At 38.9% G+C, this 27068-nt stretch overlaps 2 protein-coding genes across 4 annotated transcripts in view; one reads left to right on the forward strand and one right to left on the reverse strand.

Moving 5' to 3' along the window:
- LOC123753160 (broad-complex core protein isoforms 1/2/3/4/5) overlaps positions 1-4702 on the reverse strand; it is a 49160-nt gene extending 44458 nt beyond the window's left edge. Inside the window, exon 1 of one of the 2 annotated variants that reach the window (XM_045735151.2) lies at positions 4558-4702. The gene's annotated coding sequence lies outside the window, so the exon portion shown is untranslated. Of the gene's footprint in view, positions 1-4253; positions 4379-4557 lie in introns of those variants that run through there. The other variant, XM_045735152.2, reaches the window with a different exon arrangement.
- A 74-nt stretch (positions 4703-4776) lies between these two features.
- On the forward strand, positions 4777-26736 carry LOC123753159 (protein tramtrack, beta isoform). Of its 2 annotated transcripts, none has more exons than XM_045735149.2 (7): positions 4777-4905; positions 6842-6930; positions 9301-9492; positions 9748-10446; positions 14843-15118; positions 16662-16810; positions 17307-26736. In XM_045735149.2, exons 1-7 carry the CDS (start codon positions 4899-4901, stop codon positions 17593-17595), a joined length of 1701 nt encoding a protein of 566 aa, XP_045591105.1. In that variant the 5' UTR covers positions 4777-4898; the 3' UTR covers positions 17596-26736. The 2 variants fall into 2 exon arrangements, with proteins under 2 accessions (XP_045591105.1, XP_069166545.1); XM_069310444.1 differs by lacking the exon at positions 4777-4905 and adding an exon at positions 5005-5072.
- The last annotated feature ends 332 nt before the right edge of the window (positions 26737-27068 follow it).

Consider the following 27068-nt stretch of genomic DNA (forward strand, 5'->3'; position numbering starts at 1 on the left):
TTATACAACTGATCTTAGAGGAGGTAAGAGTTGGGGAACAAAAACCACTTTAAAATATCTTTCAATAAATGTATGATGAAACATACTAAAATAGTTTTTTCCACAAAATATCCTTATACAATAGGAGTGCGTCCTATGCGAGGTGCATCTTTTACACCGGCAAACACAGTATTTATTGTACAATAGAACAATGGCCTAACCAACTGAAAAGTGTTCACAAACCATACAATATAATCATGAATATTGAAAACTATCCACAAATACTAATGAATTTTGTGCATTTTAGGGGAGGAGGAAGGGTGAAGAGCACGTTCCAGAGGAACCAAGGAAGATACCCAGAGGGCCGTGGCACATCTTCAGGGCCAGAGGACACAACTGGACACCAGGGAAACAAGAAAAGCCAAAAAACACTGAGGAAAACCTAGCTGCATCTAAAAATGACACTCTGGGATGTATTGCACAGAGATACAGTATATGTAACTCACAAAACCACTCCCTAGGAAAAATGGCCAAGAAGCTTACCTAGTCGCTGGTTCACAAGGGACACAATTTACAACCTAGTTTGAAGAGATTTAGCTGGCTACTGTACTCTGACACAGTTGATTGCTGCCGAAGAACCTTGAAGTTTGGGAAGCATGAGATCAATAAAAAAAAACATGAACCATAGTTTTGGTAATTCGGACTAGGCCTCAGGACTAAACATTATTTCACATAGAAGTGTGATTGAAAGGTTTGCTGTCTATGGTCATTCAGTCAATTCTAAAATCTGACTACTCCTAGCTTGTTTGCTTGTACACAGACCAAGACGTTGCGGGGAAGAATATATTCTGATGCATGTAATTTTTACAAATGCTCTGCTACCTATGACTTGTATTAACATAATTTATCTGAGGACCACTATCTCACTATTGACTGGGATGAGGACAGGAAGCCAGCAGCTTGTCAAAGGTCCCCCAATTTGTCCTGATAATGTTTTAGTAATAAGTTATAAATTGTTGGCAAGTAGGAAGTAGGCAACCCACTCTACTAAAGATCCTCTTTTTGGTAGAGAGGATTATGGTAAAATTTATACACATTTGCCCATTTGCAAAGAGTGATTGAAAATATCAGTGACACGGAGCCCAAACACCAATGCAGTTACAGGATGAGAGCTACTAGACTAGTAACTGCCACTAGACTAGTACTAGAATTAAGATGGATGAGTTATGAGAAAAATTAATTAAGCCTCATATCATTGAAGACAAGTGTTAAAGATACAATTACAACATATAAAATTCTCAAGAAAATTGACAGGACAGACAAATAAGGATTAAACAGAATGAGTAATAAATGTGGCAAGGGGACACAGATATCATTTGACTTTTTGCATGGTTTATCTTGAGGCTCCAAGGCCTTGAAAACTAAGCAAAATACAATACTGGCAGCAATTTTCAGGTGGTTTGGTATCTCCAACAGCAACAGCTGTCACACATACGGGTCACATTATCTGCACAGATCAATGGGATGACACCCCAGTAGGGGAGGCATATCTGAGAAAATCAAAATAGAAGTGTGCTGAGGAGACAGCTTTATGGGACACTTCTGATTGCTTGAGAGGATGACTTTCTTCCCCCATATTATTATCTGAAATGTACAATCCTAAAAGAAGTCTGAGATCCATCTGCAGGGGTATTTTGGAAGGCTTATCAAACCTAGGCTTTGGCAACTATTGGTGTCATGTGTCAAGTCAAAGGCACTCTGTAGATCCATAAAAGGAACAAGTAACGCCTGCATCTATTTGTTGTGAGTTTTCATGTTCTAGTTGGTGGATGCAGTCCACCGCATTGCACCCTAGCCAAAAGATGGACTTCGGCATTGGGAGGTGACCACAAGTATCCTCAAAGATAAGATGATAGTATGGCATGAAGAAAGCAATGAGTTATTGCCTGGCTCCAGGCTCTGGAGAATATTACTATGGACAAAATTGTGCTATTGACATTCTAGAGAAGCCAATGAAAGGGTTTGCTTGCATTGAATCTTCCAATTTCCCAATTGGGTTACCTCACTGACTGAGTCTTCTAAGCTAAGGAATCCAATCTAATCTGACAGAACTGGACTGCCCCTTCCCTGCCCATGGTCTTCATTGTTACCTCCAGAACATACTTAGCATGGCATGGCATGGCATGGCATCAAGCATGGTGAAAATTACAGTTCAGGGATTCACGGATACATAGCCAAAAAATTATTATGGCAAAAGGTGGGACTGAACTTGTGGCTCTGGACTCCCGCGAGACTGAAGTTCAATCTCGCCCATTGCCATATTTTATCATAGATACATGATGTTATTATGATTTCATTGTGTATACATTCCCCAATTATTGTGCATTGCAGAGTACCTACCACCTTTTGCTGTCGATCTCAAAATGAGGATTCACTTAGCATCTCTCTAGTACATACCTATATTTCCCATAATCTAAGGGTCGTTTGAAAGTGACCTCCTCCAAACAACAGCCTTTTAGATAAAGTTATCTGAAGGCAATCCTGGCCCGAGGCCAGGTTTGAGAAGAACTCTTAGTATCCACTCCAGATATATTCCAGATATGAACTGAACCATAAAAAAATTAACATTTTATTAACTGCAACAGGTTGATTTTAGCTACTTTTGTGTTTAATTAAATATGTTTTTGAACTAGCTTGTACAATATTCTATGAGTACCTAACATTTCCATTGTTTCTATCTATACAATGGTGCAGGTACTAAAGTTTTTTTTTTTCATTGTCAGTGTCTGGAGGCCAGTGACTAATTAACACTGTTTCTCCTTTAGTAAACCCGAATCTCGACTGTTGTCATATTGTTTTGATTCTCCAAGTAATGCCAAAGATGTGAAACAAGGGCCACCCAAATCTTGCTCTTGGCTTGTTTGGAGCAAATAAATGAAAATGTCACTGTTAAAGCTTGTGTAGTTATTTCCTCACAAGATAAAGCCTCAATGTCCGGTCCAGAGGACTGGGACGTCTATCACTGAGGTGCGTCGAGGCCAAATCTCTCCCATATGAAGAGTTGAACCTTTAAAGGACCCTGTCCCATAATTCACTTCTGAAAGCTCAAACAAATAAATGGTACCATATTGAATATTTGTTTAGTCAACTACTATATAGACTACAAACATTTTTCTTTTAAATAAATCCTCCAACAAATATTACTAAAAATTTTTATCCTTCAACAGCTAAAATGTTTCTACCATATTCTGGTGGAATATATATAAATTTTCTAAATCATTTATATAAAATACAAGATTAAAAAAAAAAAATACATTTTCTCTGGTCTGCATTGAATATGTCCCAGTGTTCAGATACTTTTTTTTTTTTTAAATCCACGTGACATTTCCAAAATATCTGAATGAAATTTAGTTGTGATTTTGTTACGTCTCACTCTGATGCTGCATGAAAATGTTTTGACCTAGTTGTCAAAATTTTGGGTTGCATGTGTTGTGGCCAATAAAACCTTTCCAAACATTAACATATCATTTTGGCAACGTGTCTCCTCACCACAAGCTATTGCTTTTTATTTATATATACAAGAGTTATTACATTCTTGTACTATCCACTAGCATGCACAGCATTTTTGGCAGGTCCTTAATCCTAATATTCCTCGGAAAAACGACCCGTCAAATCGTTTAACAACCAAGTACCCATTTTACTGATGGGTAAACAGAGGCTACAGTTAAGGACTGACGCCCAGTAAATCCTTCGAAATGCCAGGCGAGTGTCTTAACCCCTACACCACGGGGAATGCTATGGCCAGCTATGTTAAATATGCACAATAACAATTACAATCATCAATAAGTTGGTTTCCCCTTTAACCCAACACGTTTATTTAATCGTTCAAACTACTGACAGAATTAATTTAAAAATATTTATTAAGTTTCAATCCAGTACTGTATTTGTACAGCAATATTTACAGGATTAAGTAGTTTGTGAGATTAATGAAGATTTAATAAAATCTCTGATCAAGACAGGTTAGTTTGGTCTATAGGCGAGACCTCAAGACGGGCTACCTTGCCAGTGAACCTTCTCCCTATGGACCAGTGAACCTTCTCCCTATGGCTGTCACTGCAGGAATAGCCATGCAGTGAGTCCCAGGCTCTTACAAGCTCTCAACACCAAGCAAGTTGAGTGACAAGCAGCCACACCTGGCGGGGGCACACACACACACACACATGGGCGTGAGTGTCCAGACCTGGGGGGATCCAGGCAGCACACCTGAGACTTACCTGGGCAGCACCCTGCAGGTGTGGATCAGCTGGAAGGTGAGCGGTGGTGACTGTGAGAGTGGTGGTCAGGACGCCGCCCGTGGTAGGGTGAGCAACAAAGGGCGGGCGGGCGGGCGTTGGGTGGGAGCGGGTGGCGGGGGCGGCCAAGGGGCGGGCGGGCCGTGCGCGGAATGCGGGCGCCACGCACCAGCCCACACCCGCCCCTCACTTTCTCTACCCCTAACTTTATCTTGGTCTCACACACACACCCTAGGAGCAGCGGCCGGCGAGGCTCCACCTACACTCACGAGAAAACTCTACTTACCGTGTCTAAGATCCGAGTTGAAGTTCCGCAGATTTTATGAAAAACATTTGGAGCTCTTTACCCCGTGCTCATAACAGCTCCCCTCAACCTGACTGTATAGACGGGCGAACCTGGAGGCGGGTGGGCAGCCCGACCCGGCGCCGGGCGGCTCCCCGACCCCACTTTGCCTTCCAGAAGACGATCTACTCCCCTGAGCGATCGTCACTTGTCCATCTCAGGCGCGTCGGGAATAATTCTCCTTTTCACATAGCCACAAAAACCACAACAAAAGTTGTGGTTAAGAGAATCCATAAACAAAAATGTGAATTATACACTGTTTAATTATTACTATTTTCTCGTCAATGAACGGTAGGTAAATAGGGAGGCTAATGTGCATGTTTGTACGTATAAATACGTAAGGAGGACATTGAATAGAAGGCATAATAGGAGGTTTTTCGTGGCCCGGGGGTCAGTAGCTTCTGCTACGTCCTGCAGGACCAACCAAAACAATCCACATTCCTTCATTCAGGCAAAATGTAAAGGGCCCCGAGCGCTTGTTCTCTAGTACACTCCGAACACTCAGTCCCCCTAACATGTTTAGGAGTCATATCAAGTTAAAATATGTTGATATACTGCATAGTGATGGTGTAACTTGTCCTCTATGTAAGGCGATACTTTAGACTACGCTTCAGATAGAACATGCAACAGTTGTCTCATTGTATTCCATAATCAAGGGACTGTGCTAAATTTAGATAAAATCTAAGGCAGAATTTATTTATATTTAAGGATACCTCATCCTTATAATTTTTGAGTTGCAATTTCACAAAACTTCTCTCCATATTATATAGTTTATTATACAGCTGTCAAGATGAGAAGCCTAGCACTAAGTGATATGTCAACTACTATATTAAATAAAATCTTTGTTCTATTTTGTGATTTGGAGAAATATTCTTGTGACTGATTAATTGGTACATGTTCTATAGATGTAGCAATTCAATTACAGTATTAACCACATTATTATCATGTGTGTCCTCCATGGACAGTGTTAGAGGACTGTTATACAACAAACACAGTGGGTTATTGTACATTCAACCACCAAAGGTAATGCAAGTGATTTTTTTTTAAATAAAGTATAAAGTTTACTTACAAATCACAATTAGTATGCATAAATACATTTTCATATGTGCTTAGAGAACAGTTGCACAGTGTAGTATAAGCAAGGGGATGAGGGGTCAAGTGATAGGGAGGAGGGGTGGGTATTGTCCTTACTTGGTAAATGAAAGGGTGGATCAGAGTTTGAGTCCTGCTAAGTCAGTCTCACTTTAACAATACATTTATTTTTAATTTATATTCATCTTTTTAACATAAATATATTTACATGTGTGATCCATTTTTTGTTTTTTTTTGTTTTTTGTTTTTTTTTAGATTTTTTCTTTTAGTTTAAATTTAGTTGTCCTTATGATTGTTAATACTTCTAGTATGTGTATTATATTTTGTCCTCATATATGCATTTTATTTATTTTTGTATTTACTTTGATACACTGTCTTAATAATTTATTCTATTGCTGATTTTTTATTTATTTTATTATTTGTTAACTGTTTTATATTTATTATAAGTATCATTTATATACATAGTAAATCTTGGGTATCCTGCAGGTATGGCATGAAGTGTTCCATTAATTAGACAGTATTTACAGTCTCGCATATCTTAACCCAGGGGGACATAAATCAGTCAAAATTGATTAATCATTAATATAGTGGTCAAGAGTATACATATTTTACCTTTCTACAAAGTCAATAACTTAAGAGTGTGGAAACAGGCATCTTAGCCCAGTAGCATTCATAATTGTGACAATCTTCAACATCATCATTATGTGCAAAATTACAAAATACACTTAATTATGTTGAAACAAAATTGAACAAATAAGATTTTCCTATAGATTCTTAGTGTGAATGTGGGAGTTTGTGGGAGGCACTTTTGCAAGTCAGTAGGTTGATATTTAATGCTGTCATGACAGATAAGTTTGTACCTGGTCCAGACTTCATTAAAGTATACCTGAGGACCTGGTTGAACATCGTAGTACTGGGTATTTAGAAATTATTATTTTTCTAGGTGGGAAAGAAAAGTTAAGTATTGTGGTGAAGGATAATTTGTATTCATTCTTGTACAGTTGAATATTGAAGTGAAAGAGGTAATTAAGTTAATGTTTGAATAATTGAACCAGGTTAAAATTGGTCATTTATATAATTTATATAATTTATTATAAGTGAAAAGCTGTATGTATCCTTTGTTTTTCATTTTCAGATCTAGTCATGGGGGCGGACCAGTTCCTTTTAACCTGGAACAATCACCGCTCTAATTTTGCTGAAGTCTTTACGCAGCTTCGAGTCCAAGTAAGCTGTCAGAGTAATAAGATATAATTTTTACTACTGTAGCTAATTAAAATGTAACCTCCAGAATATGTAACTCATTACAGCATTATAAAATCTCCAAACAATGTTTGCCATTCAATCCATATTGTTACCATAAAGTAATATCCAGCAGACAATATATTTTTACTCTTTTACAGGCAATAGATTACACTTCTGTATTTAAAAATGTTTTGCTGTACAGGTACAGTACTTGTATTATTTGTACTATACATATATACATACATACATACATTGTCATATATTAGTCACCCTGATTCTCACTGTCATAGGGTGGAAAGGGACAGCATAAAAAAAAATGACGTAGTAAAAAGTTATATCTCTTAAATAAAACATTTATCACTGATCTATTTATTATATCGTTCACAATACAATACAGATCACCAGGGATAAACAACACTCCAGCGATCATTCATGACAGCATCTTGCCACTTCATCAAACCAGGTGTATAGTACTTTCCATTAATTGTCATATACATTACAGTACATAAAAATAATACATTTACTACCATTGTACAGACTACTTCCATGTAGCCTTGCCCTTTACTGTAACCCCACACACATTGTCAACACTTCCCTGTAAACACAAACCGAAACTGTCTCTATTTTCCGCTTGTTACAACTTGTAATAAAGTTGTTACATCTTGGCTTAACATGACGTATTAGAACATTGTTGCAACTTGCTATATTGGTTGTTATAACTGGTTAGATGTTAAAACTTGTTCGAACGTTGTACCAACGTCGTAGTTTTGGTGTGTGTTTGGCGGGTTGTTACCCCTCTTCCGCTTTACAGTATACTCACAGTGTCCATCCATGTTTTTCTCAGCCTTCCTCATCTCCTGCTACCCTGAAATTCACTTAAATACTGTCTTCACCAGTTTACCATCAATCATCCATTCAGTCAACATAACATAACCAAACCAATTCAGAATGCTCTTCTCAGTCTTGCAGATTATTACAGTAACTTGTGCACTCCACATCTATCCATGACATTTAGTGATAGCCACGCGAGTTGCTGTAAGTGCACACATATTGACCAAGTGTTTCCTTGTGTGTGAACATCATGTGAAGTCTTGTTACAATAGCATTTTCACAAGTTGAAATTACTAGTATGTTGGACAGCTAAAGTTGTAATGTTAAATCAAGTACGTAAGGGAAAAAACTTGCTTACCATTGACAAAAAGACTGAATTACTTAAATAACTTAAGTGTGATTGGGGAGGGAAGTGGCAGAGTAAAGATTCTGGCATTCATTGGTTAAGAGTGAGTAGTAATGGGAAATTGAAAACATTCAGAGAAAATACAAGCTTTGGTCTTCAAATATGTGGCTACTCTGTGGCTGACTGAGCTTTTCTCCAGTGCCTCCCTATCACTAATATCATCAAACATAGGTGTTTGATAAGGCTCCTTTTGGGCCATTGTAGAGTATCACCTTCTTGGCTTGCCCCTGACAGTCATGATCCTTTCCAATGGGACCCTTAGTTATGTTGCCTTATGGAGTATCAGAGTACTGTATCTTGCTTAGAAAGTAGCTTCTCATTTTCCCTAAAAATATGACTTTCCCAACCCCTTTCATCTTCAGTCATTCAGTTATCATCTATGTAGCTTTATGTTCAACTCTGATAGCTTTCATTCTCCAAGGCTAGGCATGATAATATTAAAAAACTTAATGCCACTATCCTTCTGCACTCATTCTGTCTGTGAACTCTCTTTGACGTCAGTTGGATCACCTTTATAAAAGGAATAGGATTTTGTGTTTTATATATATATATAAAGGAGAAAAGATGAACCTTGCTTATTTATGGGAGTATTTATTACTGTGGAAAATAGTAAACAGGGTATAGTACAATAACAATAATAGGAAATAACTGTCGATAAGGAAAAGCTAGTACAAGCTTTTCCCTATTGATAGTTATTTCCTTTGACTACTCCCACACTACAGTACCATAGGGTGGTGGTCTCTGTTCTCCCAACTCTACATTACAGATACCATTTCAATAAATCCTATATTGCCATTCATTTCTTATGTATATTTATCAATCATATTTCTTCACTTCTTCTGTCTCATTTGTATGCATTTACTAGGGAAAGACTTTATTAATTTTTCACATTCTTTTGCCTCGAGGCAAGCATGTGGAGACCACTTCACTGTTGTGATATGTAAATTTAAATTAACAATTGCCTTAAATGATTTGATGTTTTTTTTAAGGAGATTAAAACACTTAAAAAAGCATTTAAAATATGTGTGGAAGATTCTAGCTGTAAGGAATAACCACAGAAAACAAGTCATTATTGTTATAGAAAGATAGATGCTGTCATATTTACTATCTTTCAGGACCAGCTTGTAGATGTTACACTACTATGCGACGGTGGCAGCTACCCCGCCCACCGGCTCGTTCTGGCTGCATGCTCCCCTTACTTCCACCAATTATTTACCCGATTACCTACCCAACATCCGCTCATATACCTCAGGGACGTCAAACAAGCTGAGCTTGAGGCTCTGCTGGAGTTCATTTATCGCGGGGAGGTAAAAAACTTGCTTTGTAGTTGATGGTTCATGTTTACAAACCAGAAAATTAATCACAAATTTGGTGCTACAGTTTTCCTGGCCTGGTGCATTCTTTTGATAATTATTTAATCATAAGAACCTGTATGTGAATGTTTTGAATACAGTTGGTTATATAGTTTTTGAAAGCTGAAAGCACAATACCTAGCCAGACAATATTCTTAAGTTTAACTTCAATGGGTTGAGTGAATTCTAATCAAACTATTTTTCTATCAGGTGAGTGTTGCAAACAGTGAACTAACTGGTCTCATCAAGATTGCTGAGAGTCTACGCATCAAAGGCCTTGGAGATGTCTCACAACGGGATCATCAGACCAGCACAGGAGAAAAGAGAGCATCTTCCCCCATTTCTCCAGCATCCCCTTCACCTCATAGCCATAATCCTCGACCAAAGAAAGTTCCCCGTCTGTCCACTAGTAATGTAGAGTCTAAGGGCTTAGACACCAACTTTGCATCACTGTTGTCTCCAGCTAACAGCTACGGTCATGCCATAAACAAATCCAGTAATAATAAGAATAATGATGGGTTTGAACAGTTAATGGATTCAAGTTGTGCAGACCTTCCTGAACATGACCTTGATGGAGACCAGACTCCCAACCCTACTTGGGACCTCTCTCTTTCAGAATCCAAGTTGCGCTCATGCCTTGAGGGCCTGGAATCTGTTACTGCTGCTCAAACACTTGCTCAGTCCGTTGCTCATACTGTCCCTCAGTCCATTGCAATTCCTCGAACTCTCTTTACCTCTACTCCCACTAAAGTTTCATCAAGTAAAAGGGATGCTGGAGAAACTATCAAGGAGGGTAACCGAGGGGCATCTCGAAGAAAGAATCATGAACCCCAAGAAGGCAGGAGAGGTAAAGGCCTCTCATCAAATATTTTGCCATCAAACAGCCAAGAGAATGTGAAGGATGGAAAGGTAAGCACTGCCAAATTCTAGTGTTTGGGTCTTTTATCACTCATGATTACAGTATGTGAATATTTGTCATAGTCTCATTTCATGTAATAATCTTACCCCAAAAAATTACAAAATGGAAAAAATTGTGTTGAGGATAGGGTGCCGTCTCTCCAGACCCATCACAGTATTGGAAGCTTGTAGCATTTCAAGCTGCCTTTTCAAAGATTGTTTTTTTCCTTTTAATGTTATATCTGCAGTGCTGCATTAACATTGTACAACAATACTAGCATGCCAAAGTTCCTGTCAAACACTGGTTCTCTTTCAAGGGTGATTGTGCATATGCACATACATGCAAATTTTCTTAGACTGCAGTTTTGCAGTACAAAGACCTGAGGATTCTCTGAGCTATTGCAAACTGAGGAGTGCACAAGTAACCTCTGCCAAAGTGTGTGTTCATTAGGAGCTTCGGACTACACACACTGGGGCACTCACCACCTCCTTACAGAACAAAAAGAATTTGAGAGCACTGCAGCAGGCCTATAAGCCAGAATGCTCGGACTCAAGGCTAGGAAACAGTACAATCAGGCTTGGATTAAGGGTTTATTGAACCTGTCATAGCAAGAGGTCTAATGGGCCTTCACATCTTGCTACAGACCTAAACCTTCCTAGGGCAGTTTATATGAATACACAAGCTATAAAGTTGCAGCCTCACCGAGAGAGCAGCATATGTGTCACATCTCATTGGTTCTGCACCTATTGGTTCTATATCTCAGGTGATCCATACAATAGGAACAGCACTGCTGTGTCAGTGTTTTGAGATGCTGCACAACTGGGAGTGTATCGAGCTCTTTTCTGGGGGGAGCCCCTTCGGCTCCCTGGAGCCATCCATGCTGATATTATTAGACTTTGGCATCAGTCAGTGTGAATGAAGTTCATAGGCCTACCGGGGACTACAAGCCAGAACCTGGCCCCCCCTCAGAGAGGCACGAGGAGCAATGGCCTATAGAATTGCACATGTGATTTGGAGCATTCTATGTCTGCCATTGACTGGGTCAGGCACCAAGAAAGGTAAGGATCCCAAAACAAACTCCTATTCTGGTTGAAACTACTACTGAAAGTCAAACAAATGGACAGAACTCTCCAAAGAAAAACAAGCAAACGAGCATGACATCACCATTTGCTGTGCTGCTGTCTGTGCAACTTCCCCCCCCCCCTCCCTGGGAAGGGGGAGAGGGAGCCCCAGCCCCCCCAGGCTAGCTACCCACACCTTCAGTTATTCGGCTGATGTGAATGGCATTGGGTGTTGTGGCTCTGGCTGCTGAATTCTGTCCTCTGCTCTGTGCCTTGTGGTGTGGGGCGAGTCTTCTCTGGTGGTGTGCGAGCCAGGAGTAATCTCCCAAGTACTCGGGTCTGACCAGTGGGCCCCTTTCCTTCCTGCCTTTCCGACTGCCCCGGCTTTTTCTTGTGAGGCCGGGGCTTTGGAGGACGACTCAGTCCCGGGTCCTGGTTTGGAGGTTCCCGGGGTTGGAGAGGGGCTGACATGGGGCCCTTGGGCCCCATTGGACCCTGCTCCCAGGTCACCCGGCAGTTGCTCGAGGGTTGTGCAGGAGCCTGTAGTTGCCGTGTTGGTCTAACCACTGGTTTGGGTTTGGCTTCGTCATCTGTTTGGGACCCTTTGGGGACGTCCCTTTCGCCTCTGTCGTGTTCGTGGGGATCGACTTCCTGGGGCCTTGCATCAGCTGCTGCTTCGCTGGCTTCCTTGTCGGGTTTTCAGGGTTCCGCTGTTGCTCCTGGCCCTAGCTTGCTCGGAGACTTATAAGGGGGAAGTAGTCCTCTTGGCCCTGGGTAGCTGGTCCAGTTTTGGTTTCAGGGGCTGCTTGCTCAGGTTCCGAACCCAGGAGTTTTCCCGCGGTTCCGCCTCTTTTGGCAGCTCAGTCTAGTACGGTTTATTGCTGGTCTGATCTTCTCCTCGAGTCTTCGCGTCTGGTCTTTTTGACTCGTGTAAATCGCCTTCTATGTGATGATCAGGTGGCTTTGTTAATGGTGTCCCACCTGTGTGCTTTATCTTGGCGGCAATCTGCAGATTTTGGCAGTCCTTCTGTTCTTTTGTGTCTGCATAGGTTCCTTCGCTTTTGTTACTGTTGTCTTGTCCTTCTCTCGTGCTGGTTCAGGACAGTCTTCTTTTGCCGAATCCTGTCACCTCATATTGTGCGGCACTGGCGGAGCCGCTGCATCGTGCTTTCAGCTTTGTTGTTACTTCTGCGCTGTTTTCCCAAGCTGTTTTGGGCATTTTTCACCTCTGGCCTGTTCCTGCACCGCCTGAGCTGTCCTGGTCTTTGGACAGCGTGCTGTCTTCTTTCTCTTCCCCCTTGGTTTGTAGTGGCCCCTTTGGTTTAGGTTGTTCTCTCGGTATCATTTCCTCCCGACCTTGGCTTCTGGAGGTTGGGTAGGGGAGCTTCATGCTCTCCTCGGGCACAAAGATTTCTGCTCTTTTGGTTCTGGGGTTCAGTTTGTTCGTTTGCAACTGTCTCATTCTTGCCTGGTGACAAAGGTGACGTCTGCTTTCCGGAGGGGTCCTTGGGTTGTAGCTGCTTGGTTGGTTTGGCTGGGGGTGCGTCTTGAGTCCGGTAGTGGCTCCCCACCATTGCCTGCACGCCTTAGCCTCTATTGCTGTGGACGTGCTTTGGGTTGCCCGGGATCCCTGCTTCCCTGTTTCGGGGTTGGGTTTCCCGGGTCGTCAGTGGGGTCATTCGGGGTTGCCCGTTGTATTGTTTTCACATTTCGGGCTCATGGCGTCTGTCTCCCGGGTACGTCCCAATTTTTTCTTATCTTTGGTTAGGTAAGGTAGCTCCGGGGAGCCAAATGAGCTCCCCCCCCCCCACCCCCCTACAAAAAACAGTGTTGAATGTAATGAAATGCCATTTTCTGGGCAAGACCCAGAGGCTCCCCGGCATTCCTCCCTCCCTCCGGTCTGCATTTTTTTTGCGTGTGTTTTGACATCTAGCCTCAGAACTGAAGGTGTGGGTAGCTGGCGTGGGGAGTCTGGGGATCCCACTTCCCCCTCCCAGGGAGGGGGAAGCTGCGCAGACAGCGGCGTGGCAAGTGGTGACGTCATGCTCGTTTGCTTGTTTTTCTTTGGGGAGTTTGTTTTCTGTCCACTCGTTTGACTTTCAGTAGTAGTTTCAACCAGAATAGAGATTTGTTTTGGGATGCTTATCTTTCTGGGTGCCTGACCCGGTCAATGGCAGACATAGAATGCTCCAAATCACGTGTAATTCTATAGGCCATTTGCTCTTCATGCCTCTCTGAAGGAGGCCAGGTTCTGGCTCATGGTCCCCGGTAGGCCTATGTACTCCATTCACATTGACTGATGCCAAAGTCTAATAATACCAATATCAGCCTAGATAGCTCCGGGAAGCCTCCGAGTCTTGCCCAGAAAAGAGCATTTCATTACATTCAACGCTGTTTTTTTTTTTTTTTTTGTATTCATTTATCTTAATGAGGCTTGTTTGACTCTTGCACTTGGATATTGAGCAACTCGACTTCATCTGGTGCTTACTTGTGGGCCTCCCTTCCCTTTTGTTGACTTGTCTGGCAGAGGTTTTGTCATTTTTTGGCCCTCAGGTGTATGTTCTCTTGTGTCTAGTTTGTTCAGTTGTTGGCAGTGGTAGAGGGTTCACATGTTTATCTTGAGAAGCTGTCTCTAGCCCTGCTACCATACAACCTTCCTGAATTTCCAATTCAGGAATGCAACAGCAGAAGTTCTCCAGAAGGCTCATCACCATACAAACCTTTCACTCCTTCAAGCTCTCTCACCTCCTCCCACCTGGTTGGCTGTGGGTGTTCATTGTTACATCTGAGATGTCTTGTCCAGATCTGAGTTTTTGTGACTTTGTTTGTGTGGTGCTCTCCAGTGGTGTTCGATTTTGCATTTCATTACTAGATCAAGCCAAGCCACTTACAGTACTTTGTACAGTGCATACTTGGCCGTGATTATGTATGGGAGAGGGGTGAATGGGGGTTGATATGAACTCCTCAATTTGTGGGCCAATTATTATTTATTTACCCTATATGATTTGAGGGAAGGAATTTCATATTATTGCAATAATTCAGAAATGTTATCTCTACTTTCTTTCAGTGTTATTGGTACTGTATAGTGTTTATCTGCATGTGTCCACCTATTCTTTCCATTTACTCTACTCCTTCACTGTTGTTTAGAATTTCTCAAATAAGGTACCCAGCTTCTCCTAGCAGATAAGGTGTATGAGAGGACTTTGTGTCCAGGTATAAAGCCACAAAGCCAGATGTACAATTAATTAGGGATTTACAGTGACATGAGATTTAATTATACAAATTAATGTAGGTGCAGTACTGTGACCATGTACTTGTTCCTTTACTAAGTTTTGTTTTTAATCAGCAGATCCCCAAAGAAAATATAAAATGTGAGTTGGATGCAGACAGCAATGCTGCTACCTCAGTAGAGACAGACAAATGCACAGACCCTTCTCTGCTGCCCATGTATGATACTACCAGTGAACTGGGAGGAACTGTCGGTGATCTCACCAACCCTCTTCTGGCCAGCTACCGCCATATGATAAGTCTGGTGGCTGAGGATCGCGCCTTCTCCCCACTCATCCCAACCACTGTACAGGAACAGCAACAAGTCCCATCTCCCACCAACAAGGAGTCTCGGGTGAGTGGGCTTCTTTGAACTGACACTACACGGGTACTGCTAAAATGTTTAATTGTGCGCTTTTCGTGATTTTTTTTTTCCTCTGCATTCTGATTTGTTTTCTGAACTTGCTTATTATGCTTCATCTCAAGGTATAATGTAATTTGTCCTTTAGGAAGAGGATGATACACAGTAAGGCAGGAGTAACTTACTGCACCAGTACCACTGGGAACTTTTCAAACTGTCCCTGCAGGATCGTGAAGGTGCTCAGACAGCACCAGAGTTATAAATTTCAACCAACCAAGAACAGCCATGAAAGGTCTTGAGAATACATACTAAATCCTTTTAGAGCCACTAACGACATCACAGAATGACCCTTGATACAGTTGTAGCCAGCACTGGTAAACTACCAATTTTTTTCTTTATACTGTATATATTTACCTAAACCACCAGGTGGCAGCACTTTACCCAACCTCCAGTGCTACCACCTGAGCACTTTTGCTTGCATCCTGATTTACAGGTAGAAACCTTTCTGGTAGTTCCTGCCCTATCTGTGCATCGACAGATAGAGCAGGAATAGAAGTGGTAGAAAATCCAGCTCAGAAGGGTTCTTTTCATATATTTTACTCGAAGCCTATTTTCCAAGCTTGCTTATTCTGATACGGTACAGTGTAGATTGCAGCAGCAAACCTAATTTACACAAAATAAGGAAGGAAACTCGCCTATGCTGCAGAGCTCACCCTAGACTATATTCTGCTTCCTGAAGATGGAACCAGAGACAAGCTTAAAGATGCTTACCCATCTAGTCCAGCTGCCACCTGGTGGTGCAGGCAAATATGGACAGTGGAAGAAGATGGGTTGTTTATGAGAGCCAGTTACAGCAATCATTTTGCGATGTCATTAGTGGCTCTAGAAGGATTTAGTGTGATGACCAAACCACACACTAAAAATTGAAGCGACACTGTTTCAGTCCGTCCTGGACCATTATCCAGGACAGACAGACTGAAACTTCGTCGTCTCTTCAATTTCTAGTGTGTGGTTTGGTCAACATTTTAAAGCCACTTTATTGTGACTTTTCATCTGCATACAGATTTAGTATGTTTTCTCAAGACCTCTCATGGCTGTTCTTGGTTGGTTGAAATGCATATCTCTGGTGCTGCCTGAGCACCTTCATGACCCTGCAGGGACAGTTTGAAAAGTTCCCAGTGGTACTGGTGCAGTAAGTCACTCCTGCCTCACTGTGTATCATCCTCTTCCTAAAGGACAAATTATATTATACCTCAAGAAGCAAAATAATATGTAAGCTTAAGGAGGTGCTTTTCATTTACTCAAAACTAATTTTCTCTCATATAAGTCAATGAATGTTGATACTAATAGATAAACAGTAGATAATACAGTACTTAGATTTTCATACATTTATTCACGGTTTGATTTAATCTTCAAATGTTGGTGGAAATTGTAAAAAGTTTGTATTCCTAAGCTAGTACATGCTTCAAATTACCCATGATGAATAATGTAGAGAGATGTCTGAATACTCATACTCAAAAGACAATATAATTTTCAGAGTCTGACCTGCCAATTGTGTGGCGCCACCATCAAGCATATAGCAAATTTCCGACGCCATATGAAGCAGCATCTTAACCCACGACGTTTTCCTTGCCCGTGGTGCTCTGCTGCTTTTGGTCGGAAGGATAATCTAAAAACACATACTAGGTAGGTAACTGTGAATCACTGTTGTATAATATCCAGTTGCCTAATCTGCTTACATGTGCATTACTTGAGGCAAATTCCCCATTCGTTTCTTGATCTGTGTTCGGCATAGCTAATTTCTAATGTTACTTTTAGATTCTTGAAAGTCATGTGCAAGCATTTGATATTTTGTGGAAATTAGAATCGGTTATGATTTCTTGTCTGAGAACAAGATTATCGCAAGGACTGTTAGTGGATGGTTCAACAGTGAGAGTGTAACCCGTGATGATGTAATATGCATCATCAGTAAGAAGGGACAATCCCCCTTGCCTTTTTTTTTTATTTTTTTTCCATTGGTGACTGAAACCAAACAGTGATCATCTTGAAACTAAATGTTCCTTCATTGTGTGAGAAGTTGTATCCATATAATTTCAAATGGCATTTTGAATTACTATCACTCGAGAGCAAGTTACAGTATTTATCAGATGAATTTAAATTTGTCCTTTGTTTACATCTTTAGGAAACATCACCCGGTGGAGGTTGAGACTCAAGAAGCTGGAATGTTGCCAATTGGGGGTAGAAGAGCTGATAATGGCGAGAACATGGATGATGGTAAAGGGCTACCCGGTTTGAATGGCTTAGAAAATGAAAGTGGTGAAGGCAGGGATGGGGGTCCTGATGAAGCCGATCGAGAAGAGGATAGGGATGATTCATCTGATCACAACGAAGGTCTGGTCATTGCCGAAGACACGGAAGAAGATGATGATGATGACGACGACTTGCATTCACAAGCAGATGATGGTCAGTAAAGATTTAACTGTTACACTTTGCAAGAGTTTTTGCAATATTACCATTGAGGAGGTGCACTGCTTGTCACTTACCTCTCTCTATCGGGATCACAGACTGGGGGTTAATTTATTACCATCTTCAGCACTCTGTTGATAATTATTTATTAGATGTTGGAAGGAGTGCATTGACTTCTTGCACTTATGAAAAAGAGGTCCAACACTGCAGAGGTTATTACCATATATATATTTTGAATGTAGATGTGTTTTTATGAAATAAATTTTACAGTGCCTAAATGTAATGGAGGCAGACCCAAAGTTTGTTTCAAACAAAGATTTTGTATCTACAGACAATATTTGAAATGCCTTAATGTTCAATGATAGAATAATTGATGTTAAGAAATTTTGTATACAACCAAATTTTGAAGAAGCCTTGCCTCTTTGCTCATATCAGTACAGACTATAGATACATTTTGAGTGTGTTATTACTATACAATGTACTTTTAATATTTGAGTGCATTAATTGATAGTAGATTTGGTACCTAGTGGTGTCTAGTCAGAAGAAACATGATTACCAAACTTGTGAGTGTGTGCGATTGCATCGTGTGTGTGTGTATTTGTGTGTTTATATGTGTACAAATGTTACAATGAAGCTGCAATAATAGTCTAGTCTGAATATTGCCACACAAACCAAACACTTTACTACGTGATAACCCCTCACCATGTGCAGGACTTGCTCACGTGGGTTGACATGCCAATGCTCGGTGTGGCTGGTGACAACCTGGTTTAAATTTGACTTTAAGATCCCGTAACAATTTTATACTCCCTAATGTTAGTTACTGTCTAGGCCATTAGGTGTTTTCTTCGAGATAATCGAATTCTAGGTAAATTGTTGTTGATAAATTGGGGAATTGCAGTAACATGATGAAGCAGTAAAAGTGCATTACCATAGTTTTTAAAGCTTGGTGCCTGGTAGAGTTGTGTGTGCCCACACTTTGATTGTTCACAATCACTCACATCATATTGTTATTGTCCAACACATGTGGCTTATGGCAACTGTTGTGCTTAGTACATTATCAGGCTATCCCTAATTTACCGTGTAAAGATGTGGGATAATATGTAATGTTGATGAATAACTTTTTAAGCCTGAGTCATGTCAGAAGTAGAGTAAGGGTCATTTGTTATTCATGGCCACTGCAAAGTCTGCAAATAATTGCAATTTTCAGGTATATATTTCCACGAGCTTACCTGTTAGGTTAAATAAACACCAATTTGACTGTACATTATTGGGTTCCTTAGGGTGTTTATGCTGAACTGACCTCAAGTGTTGTTTGTTATCCAATATAACAACTGTTAGCCTGGCTCTGGATTACTGTACTAGTTAATACTTGAAATCCCACTTATGGCATTCCACAACGAAATCACTGTTTCCTTGTGTCTAATTAAATGTTATGAAAAATTTGTTGAGAATACAAATATATAATGAAATATAATTTGGTGAACAAGGAAATCAGTGGAAAAGTCATTTGTATCGTGACCTTTTCAAGTTTTATTTTAATTTAAACTATCATTATTACAGAAACAGCTGTCAAAGTGTTGTATTATGTTGTCTATCAGAATGTTATGGATTGTTCGCCTACCACCTCATTCTTGCAACTTTTGCTGTATCAGACTTTTAACATTTGTAATTTTTTTTTCTGGAGTATTTTCTGCTTTCATGTGTAATGAAAGATAAGGTACCTAATTGGTCAATATTGAAGACAAATCATTGCTTTAACAGTTCCAAATTGTATCATCTGAGCAGTTTGATTTTTTCTATGGAATACTGTACTGACATGGTAGAATTGTAGAATTGAATAATGAAGACAATCAGTTTGAACCAAAACAATGGCTTATGTAAATAACTAGCCACCATCCCCCCCCCCAAGTTTAAGATGCGTTACTTCAAATGTATCTTTTACTTTTCATTGTTGTCTGCTGAACCATGTACACACTGTCAAAGATGATTTAATTTTGGAATAAACACGTGTATAGATTGTTCTAACATTGTAAGTCGCGTAAGTGTTGGGAGGGGAGGGATTTGTCTGTTCATTTTCTACACCATAATGTATTTTAAGACCAAGATGATATTTTAACCAATGTGCCCTCTAAATGTGCCCTCTAAATGTTGCTCACACCCAATTGATCTTTGTTACTCGTGTTTGTGCAGCAGGTCAGTTTAAACTCGATACGGCACACTGTAACGCATCTGAACACCTGTGCCCACCACATATATTATATATATACAGTATATAATAAATATATATATTTATATAATAAAATGTGTGTGCGATATGCATAACCTTTTCAAAACACTTCGGTGAACATCTTGTCAGAACAGTCCTTCAGGAATTGTATTATTTTCAGAGTTATTCTTACTAAAGTTAAAATAATTGTTATGTTCTTGCAACAAGGAAAGGAAGGTAGCTAGGCAGGGAAATATTTTCTTTATCAGGATCTGGAGTCTAGTCAGGTGCTGGATCAGTTGTAGTAAGTGGCAGCTGAAGTAAGGTATAACGAATGGACAAATGCAATGACACTAGAGCCATTCTTGTCAAGAACAGTAGTACAGTATAATGCAGTGTTTGTCAAGTATAGTACAGTATAATACAGTATTTGTCAAGTACAGTGCAATATAATGCACTGCTTGTCAAGTACAGTACAGCTGTTATAAAAATGAGAATATATACCTGGAGGAGACTTGAGAGTTTGGTAGTGGAATGTAAAGCACGAGGTAGAATCAAGATGCGATTAAATAGACTTTGAGATACTGTACCTTTTCCAGAGTGTGTTAGCAAGGATATAATAAGAGAGCCAGCCCTGAGAAACTGCACCACATGGCATGCAAGTTTAAGCTTATCATTCATCCCTCAGTGGGATTTGTTTCAAACATGCAAGATTATGTAATATGTTTAACTACCATATTTTTCTTGCTGTTTATCTCCGAGATGCCAAGGGGGAGTAGAGCTATTTTTATATGGCAGATGAAAATTGGAAGATTTTAATTAAGTTAAATGTTTAGTTTAATCAAATTTGTATTCTTAGTGATTGCTTGACTTAGGTTAATGTTAGATATGACTGCATTGCAAATTAAATGAACTCTTATATTAGTCACAAAGAAAAATCATTTCTATATTTTAAGATTACAAAACAGTCCAGTAATTAATAACAGCAGTGTTCTCACAAATAATAGGGCAATCACCCTTCCCTCCCTTAATCTGGTAGGTACACATGCTGCTCTAAATGTCATCTCTTTAAACTTGTAATATCAGATATAACAGAATGTGTACAAGGTATAAAGAAAATCAACATTATCTTTAGATCTAGCTTATAATGGTTATAGAGAGTGAAGGATTGTGTAAGCAAGAGGTTGAAACATTGTGAGAAAAGATGTTCACTAGAATTTGGTATTTTGAGAAGGCTGTGCAATGAGCGTTTCATTTTGGTTGAATATTTAACTTAACTGATAGATTTTAATTTATATGTGTGAGGGGCCATTGTGATTGTGATGATTGTGTGTGGTAGACCAGCTATGTGAGAAGGTCAAACAGCTGTCAGAACACACATTGAGGAGCCTTCCCCAAGTGAAGGTTATAATCGGCATTTGTAGAAGAGTTCGTGGTGAGTTGCTAATTACAGTAACTTAAATTGTGGTACGGTGCACCAAATTCCATGGGTCACTTTATTGATCATATGCCAGGTGAATGAATTATATGGTTATGCCTTAAGATATTACTTGGTTTATCTTTTGAAACTTTTCTACCCAGATTAAATGTAAGATGGCAAAATAATGTACTTAATTAGCTAAGGTAATGCACGTATGTAGTTATCAAATGATGTGTTAACATCTTTAAATGACATTTGTACCAAGCTGATATATGTTCTTACAGGTTTTAGTGCTGAGCTGAGCCAATGGTTACTGTTAGTGCCTATTGACTGTAGAGCAAACTCGGCATGTTGATGATGTGGGTGCACTCGTATCCCCCTTGATTGCTGCTTACCACAGCCTAACTATGGTAATTCACAACCTCATTGCAAGTGAAGCCTAAAAAGAATCCCATTACTTGAGCAGTTAGCAGTTCAGAACTGTGAATAGCATTACAGTGCAGTACTGTGAACAGCAGTGCAGAACTGTAAAGAGTTCTGTAGTACTGAAAATAGCAGTGCAGTTCCTTAAATATTTTGTGCTCTTTTTCTTCTTCCCCGATTTTTATACTCGTCTCTTTGAGTTTAAATCATCAGACATTGAATTTTCAATGTTGTTTCATGGCCCAATCAGTAAATTCAGAATTATTATATATTAATTAAATTTGAATTACAGTATTGAAAAGTACTACCATTACAACAAAGTAGAATTTTAATCACTTCTACTTATAGGCCAAAAATATAAGATTTGCATCAATATCTATTCTAGTCACAAACTTATGATGTTCATTGAGGATTACTGTGAAGCAGTCAAAACCTAAGAGTTGGATACCATGACATTACAAAGTGTGTATTGTGAATACCACTGGAAAGAAGGCAGCTCTTAGAAAAATGAGATAATATGTATGGATTGCACATGATTTTTAAGGGTGCATTTACATCATCAGTATTAGAACTGTTTAACACCAATTCACATCTTTGTGGTGATGATAATTATATTCCCATAGATGATGAAATGAATAAGTGAAGAATTCTGTCTTGAATGGCTATGAAGGAATTAAGTTTGCTACTAATAATGAAGAATGGCGTTTGTTGACAAGTTGCTAGTCAGGATACCAGTTTTGTTACTAACACCAGAGAATAGTATTTATGAAAACCTAGTCAAGGTATAGGGTTACATGTATTACTAACACCAGAGTAATGTTTTATTTTAGAAGGGAAACTTATTACTAATACCAGAGTTTTGTGTGTTCCATGTTCCTAGGAAGAGTGTTAGTACTAATGCCAGAGAATTGAACCTGTTCCTAGGGAGATGTGAACAAAATGACAATCACAGAAGAAAATACATCAGCATCGCCACCTGGACAGTGTATGCACCCAACTTAGTGACAGTGTCACAATTTATCATGCCACGTTAAATAAAAAGAATACCTTAGGCAACCTTGTGATTAGTGACTAGTCATGAAATAAGTTTATTACTAATACCAGAGAATGATGTTTAGTCCTAGGGAGATGTAGTTGTGTGGTTAAACTAACATCAGGTTTGTAATCTAGTCTCGTGTAAGAGGAAATACTAACACAACTAACCCTCGGTCTTACCTCCAATATTAAATAACTTGTGGCCCCACCCCAAGTAACTTAAGAGAACAGTAGTTGACCAATGTAGCCGTCTGTATCATGATGGCTCATTTCCTCTAGGATCATCCCTTAATCTTAGACCAACATTTTTCCTATTTGGGTGAATTCTGCTTTTTGAGAATTTCAACACCAATTTCTTAACATAGAACGTTTGGGTTAGTATATTTCATTCTTGTGGGGGCCTTAATGCTGAATTAAGAGTAATCATCATCAATTAATTTTGGATTGTGTGGTTCTCATCTTTGTGGTAACGTAGGTAGCTCAAGTCCCTTTAGGGATTTTCTTTCTTATAGTGCAAACCATAAATGATGTTAACTGTTGGCAACTAAGGACATGATGCGAAAGTGATTTTGTAGAGTCATTTGACAATGTCCTAAATACATCACTATTTTTATTCATGTTTAAAGAAGTACCCATTAATATAGTTTTTGAAGCAGTTTGAAGAGTCAGTACTAGGTGACATCTTTAATAATTGTATACCTATCTTTCTGGGTATTACTCCTTATGAAGAATATTTGCTTTCTTTCTTTCAAACAAAATACGTAATACACACCCATCCACCTCTTGAGATTATACACACACACACACACACACACACACACACACATACATACATACATACAGTTGAGAGGCGGGACCAAAGAGTCAGAGCTCAACCCCCGCAAGCACAAATAGACGAGTACTTACATACATGCATACACACACACACACACTACAAAATATTTTTCCACTATCCTGTCCCCTTCCCTTGTCTGTCATTCTCAGACACAGATTTACAATACTGTACATAAATACAGTATACAGCAAATATATATCATAATGTAGTTAAAGCATACCTCAGAGAGGATGTAGACAATTTTTAAGAATGCCATCATAGAGTGTAAGGAAGTATCAGTGTTGTATTAGTTGGAACACATGCTCTATTATGACTGGTGTTGCATTCCATTTGTTTGTGAGACACAAAGCTTGACTTCGTGCATCCTTGACTGTCCACACTGTAATTGCAGGAAGGAACTGCTCAAGCAGAAATGGCAATTGCACTTACTATCTGTGATTTGCTGTTGGATATTTACATTCATGAACAAGGGGCCATATACTGTGTGTATATATATACAGTATATATATATATATATATATACTGTATATATATATCAGTACAGTATATGAAAATTGAACCTTTTGGAATCATTTCTCATCAGACAGAATAAAAGTGAGTCCGCCATTTTTACTGATAAATAGTAAGACCTAGTTAAAGTAGCTGCAGCATCTGCGGACTTGGAAGAGACAAAACGTGTGTTTCAACTTCAGGATATGCAAGCATTTTCAAGATGCAGCCTGTTTTCCTTTTTTTTATGTAGATATAATAGATGTTTGTGGTGTTTTCTTCTAATACCTGCAGCTCGTGATGTGCCTTACTTACATTATTAGGTCCTTAGCCGAGTAGGAGCTGCTGGGTTTACAAATGTGACCTGCAATTTTCAGCCTTAGATGGGATACCCATAAGGATCCTTTTCCATTGTGTATTGATAGTGTGAGGCACAAGTGGTCTTTTGGCTGTATATTATAGTTTTGAGTCAGAGTGTGGTATTTTTCCAAAGACTTCCTGACTATAATGATGATAACTTTTTTCTTTAAATACCGTAATTACTGGAATTTTTTTTTGCACTTTAGTGTTTAAAAGAAAACAAGCAAATAATAATAATACAGGTGGTAATAATAATAAATAATAAATAAAATTATAATCTAAAAATAATAGCCATGTAATGGAACTGGAATATAATTGCAAGTTATTATTGGACTGCACTCAAGAATAATTGTGCTCGTATATTTGAGCTTATTTAGAAAGACCCTCGTGACTTGTTTTCATTATTGTTGAGAAATACAAACATGGCATTTCTAAGCTTATTGCAAGAATTGCAACAATACAGTTTTGTGTGTCAGAAAGAATTTACCATGTTTGTAGGATGAGCTTACGGGAATGACGAGGTGAACATAATAAAATTTATTGTACCATGTAACGAGACTGTACAAAGCAAGAGCAACCAGACTTCTATATGCTCATGCTTGTTACCAAGGAAGGTGTACAGGGATACATTATTGTAACCTTATTCTGCTCAGTAATTTGTAGTAGTAATTGTGGAAGTTGAATTAAGTGAATCAATCATTGTTTCAGTTTCCCAGTACATAGCTACCTGACTGCCCCATAAATGCCCGACTGTAGAATTTACCTCTACGAATAATTACATTTATTTTTAAATTGCATTACAATAAAGCTTTAAATAGGGGTACTGTATGTATTTGTAAGTCATTTACATACTGTAACTTTGCTCATGAAATCTTTTCTTTTTTGTTTATTTTGTTTATTACTATTCACTGAATCTGTGAATAATAAAACCATTTTCATCATCATTTGTATTGTTAAATTGACATCAAGTGAACACACTCATGTTTTTTCTTGACTATTTCCTGTGGCTTTTAAACAAGTTCATAAAATAATAATAACAAAACATATTCTTAATGTAATCTTAAAGACAGGATGTGCAAGAGTAAATTATTTCTTCAGTCAGTTGTAACTTGTTCCTACAATGTAGTCCTCTCTCTGTCCTTCTTAGACTACCATAGGTTCCACCATAATGTACTGAGTTGATATCAAATAGGACAAGTGGGTATTTTGCTCAGTGTTTTGATTAGTCCAAGATATTGTTCACTTATTTGGGATTGTTGGGGTATATGTGTGCATGTGTTGGGGGTACATGCATGCATGTGTGTGTGTGTGTGTGCATGTACTGTAGTAGAGTTGTGATTTTAGTTTGTATTTAATTTGATTGTAGGGTACAAATATTATGGGTTATCATGTCTTGTGCTTACTTATGTTTGGTTAAGCATTGGCTGGAGTTATACAAGGTGGTGTTTTACAATGGAGATGGGATATGTATGAATATGTTGCAGTTTTTTCTGCAAATGATTCACTTTTTCCAAGTTGCTCCCAATCATTTTAAGAAAAATCCTTTAATTATATATGTATATATATATATATTTTATATATTTACACATTTCTTTATTATTATGAGTTTATGACAATTCAGTAAAGCATCTTGGAAAAAATAACAAGATCTCTTGATTAAAAAAGCATGTTGAAGGATTGCCATGCTTGCAGAAATAATATTTATGTTGCTTTACACAATTAATCAGAATTCTGATCATCCAGGACATGAATACCGGTGTGTGTATATAAAGTATTAATGATTTTTGTCAAATGATTGTCCTGTCAAATAAAAATGTTATTGTGCTTATCACAGAAGTTCATTACATTTCATTATATGATCTCATGGGTAATATTTTTCATAGGCCTAATTATGCTCTGGATAATCAAGTTTCTTTTTAACTGAATATTTGGTAGTCAAAGGTATGGTTAACAGGGTCCTGTATGTAGATATTTTGATGATGTAAGAAGTGTCCAAGAGCTTACATGTCAGACCAGGTGGCTCTGTTGTATACAATGCCAGAGTGGCTATGGTTTTCACTGTATTGCTGTGGTAGACTTCTTGCCAAGTTTTTCACAAATGCAACATTGTATGTTTTTGCAATCCTTTGACAAATAAATTTGCAAGTAAATAACACCTCTCTGCACGTAACAAGAAGTGAGACCTTACTAAAGAGCCACAGATGGCTTATACCGGTACCTACTGTTCGTGCCACATTTCTTCCGCCTTCTCCAATGGCACTGCCTCAACAGTGCCATTTGTGTGACCCACTTTATATTCAGAGGCTGTTTAATGTATTTCACTAGTCAGGATGTATTTAATGTATCTTTTATATTATAATAAAAGTGTGATGTGTGGATATTGCAATTTATTGACATTTGCCTACTGCAAGAAGAAAATTATTATGGATTTCCTAATGTATTCCATTTATTAACTACACTGACAATGAAAAGGTTTTTCTAATGTCTCTCTTGCTCATTTGGGTACTAGGCTTCCACTTATGTCCATGAGTGTGTTTCCATGAGGCGGGAAAAGTTTTAGCTGACTGGCTTTGTCAGAGGGAGTATTGGCTATAGATTTGTCAGAATGAAACAATTGGAGGCTTTGAATAGAAAGAGTGCATGACAATATCAAGACTAGGGGTGGGAAACAGTCATACAAACACCATGAAAACCATATTTTACTTAGTGA

This window comes from Procambarus clarkii, chromosome 67, assembly GCF_040958095.1.
Source record: "Procambarus clarkii isolate CNS0578487 chromosome 67, FALCON_Pclarkii_2.0, whole genome shotgun sequence".
Taxonomy (NCBI): Eukaryota; Metazoa; Arthropoda; class Malacostraca; order Decapoda; family Cambaridae; genus Procambarus; species Procambarus clarkii.

Excerpts from the sequence above, each read along its gene's own strand:
- LOC123753159 (XM_045735149.2), top strand. Across the intron at positions 6,931-9,300 it reads TTACGCAGCTTCGAGTCCAA|GACCAGCTTGTAGATGTTAC; the intron begins GTAAGCTGTCAG and ends ACTATCTTTCAG. Across the intron at positions 16,811-17,306 it reads AATCTAAAAACACATACTAG|GAAACATCACCCGGTGGAGG; the intron begins GTAGGTAACTGT and ends TTACATCTTTAG.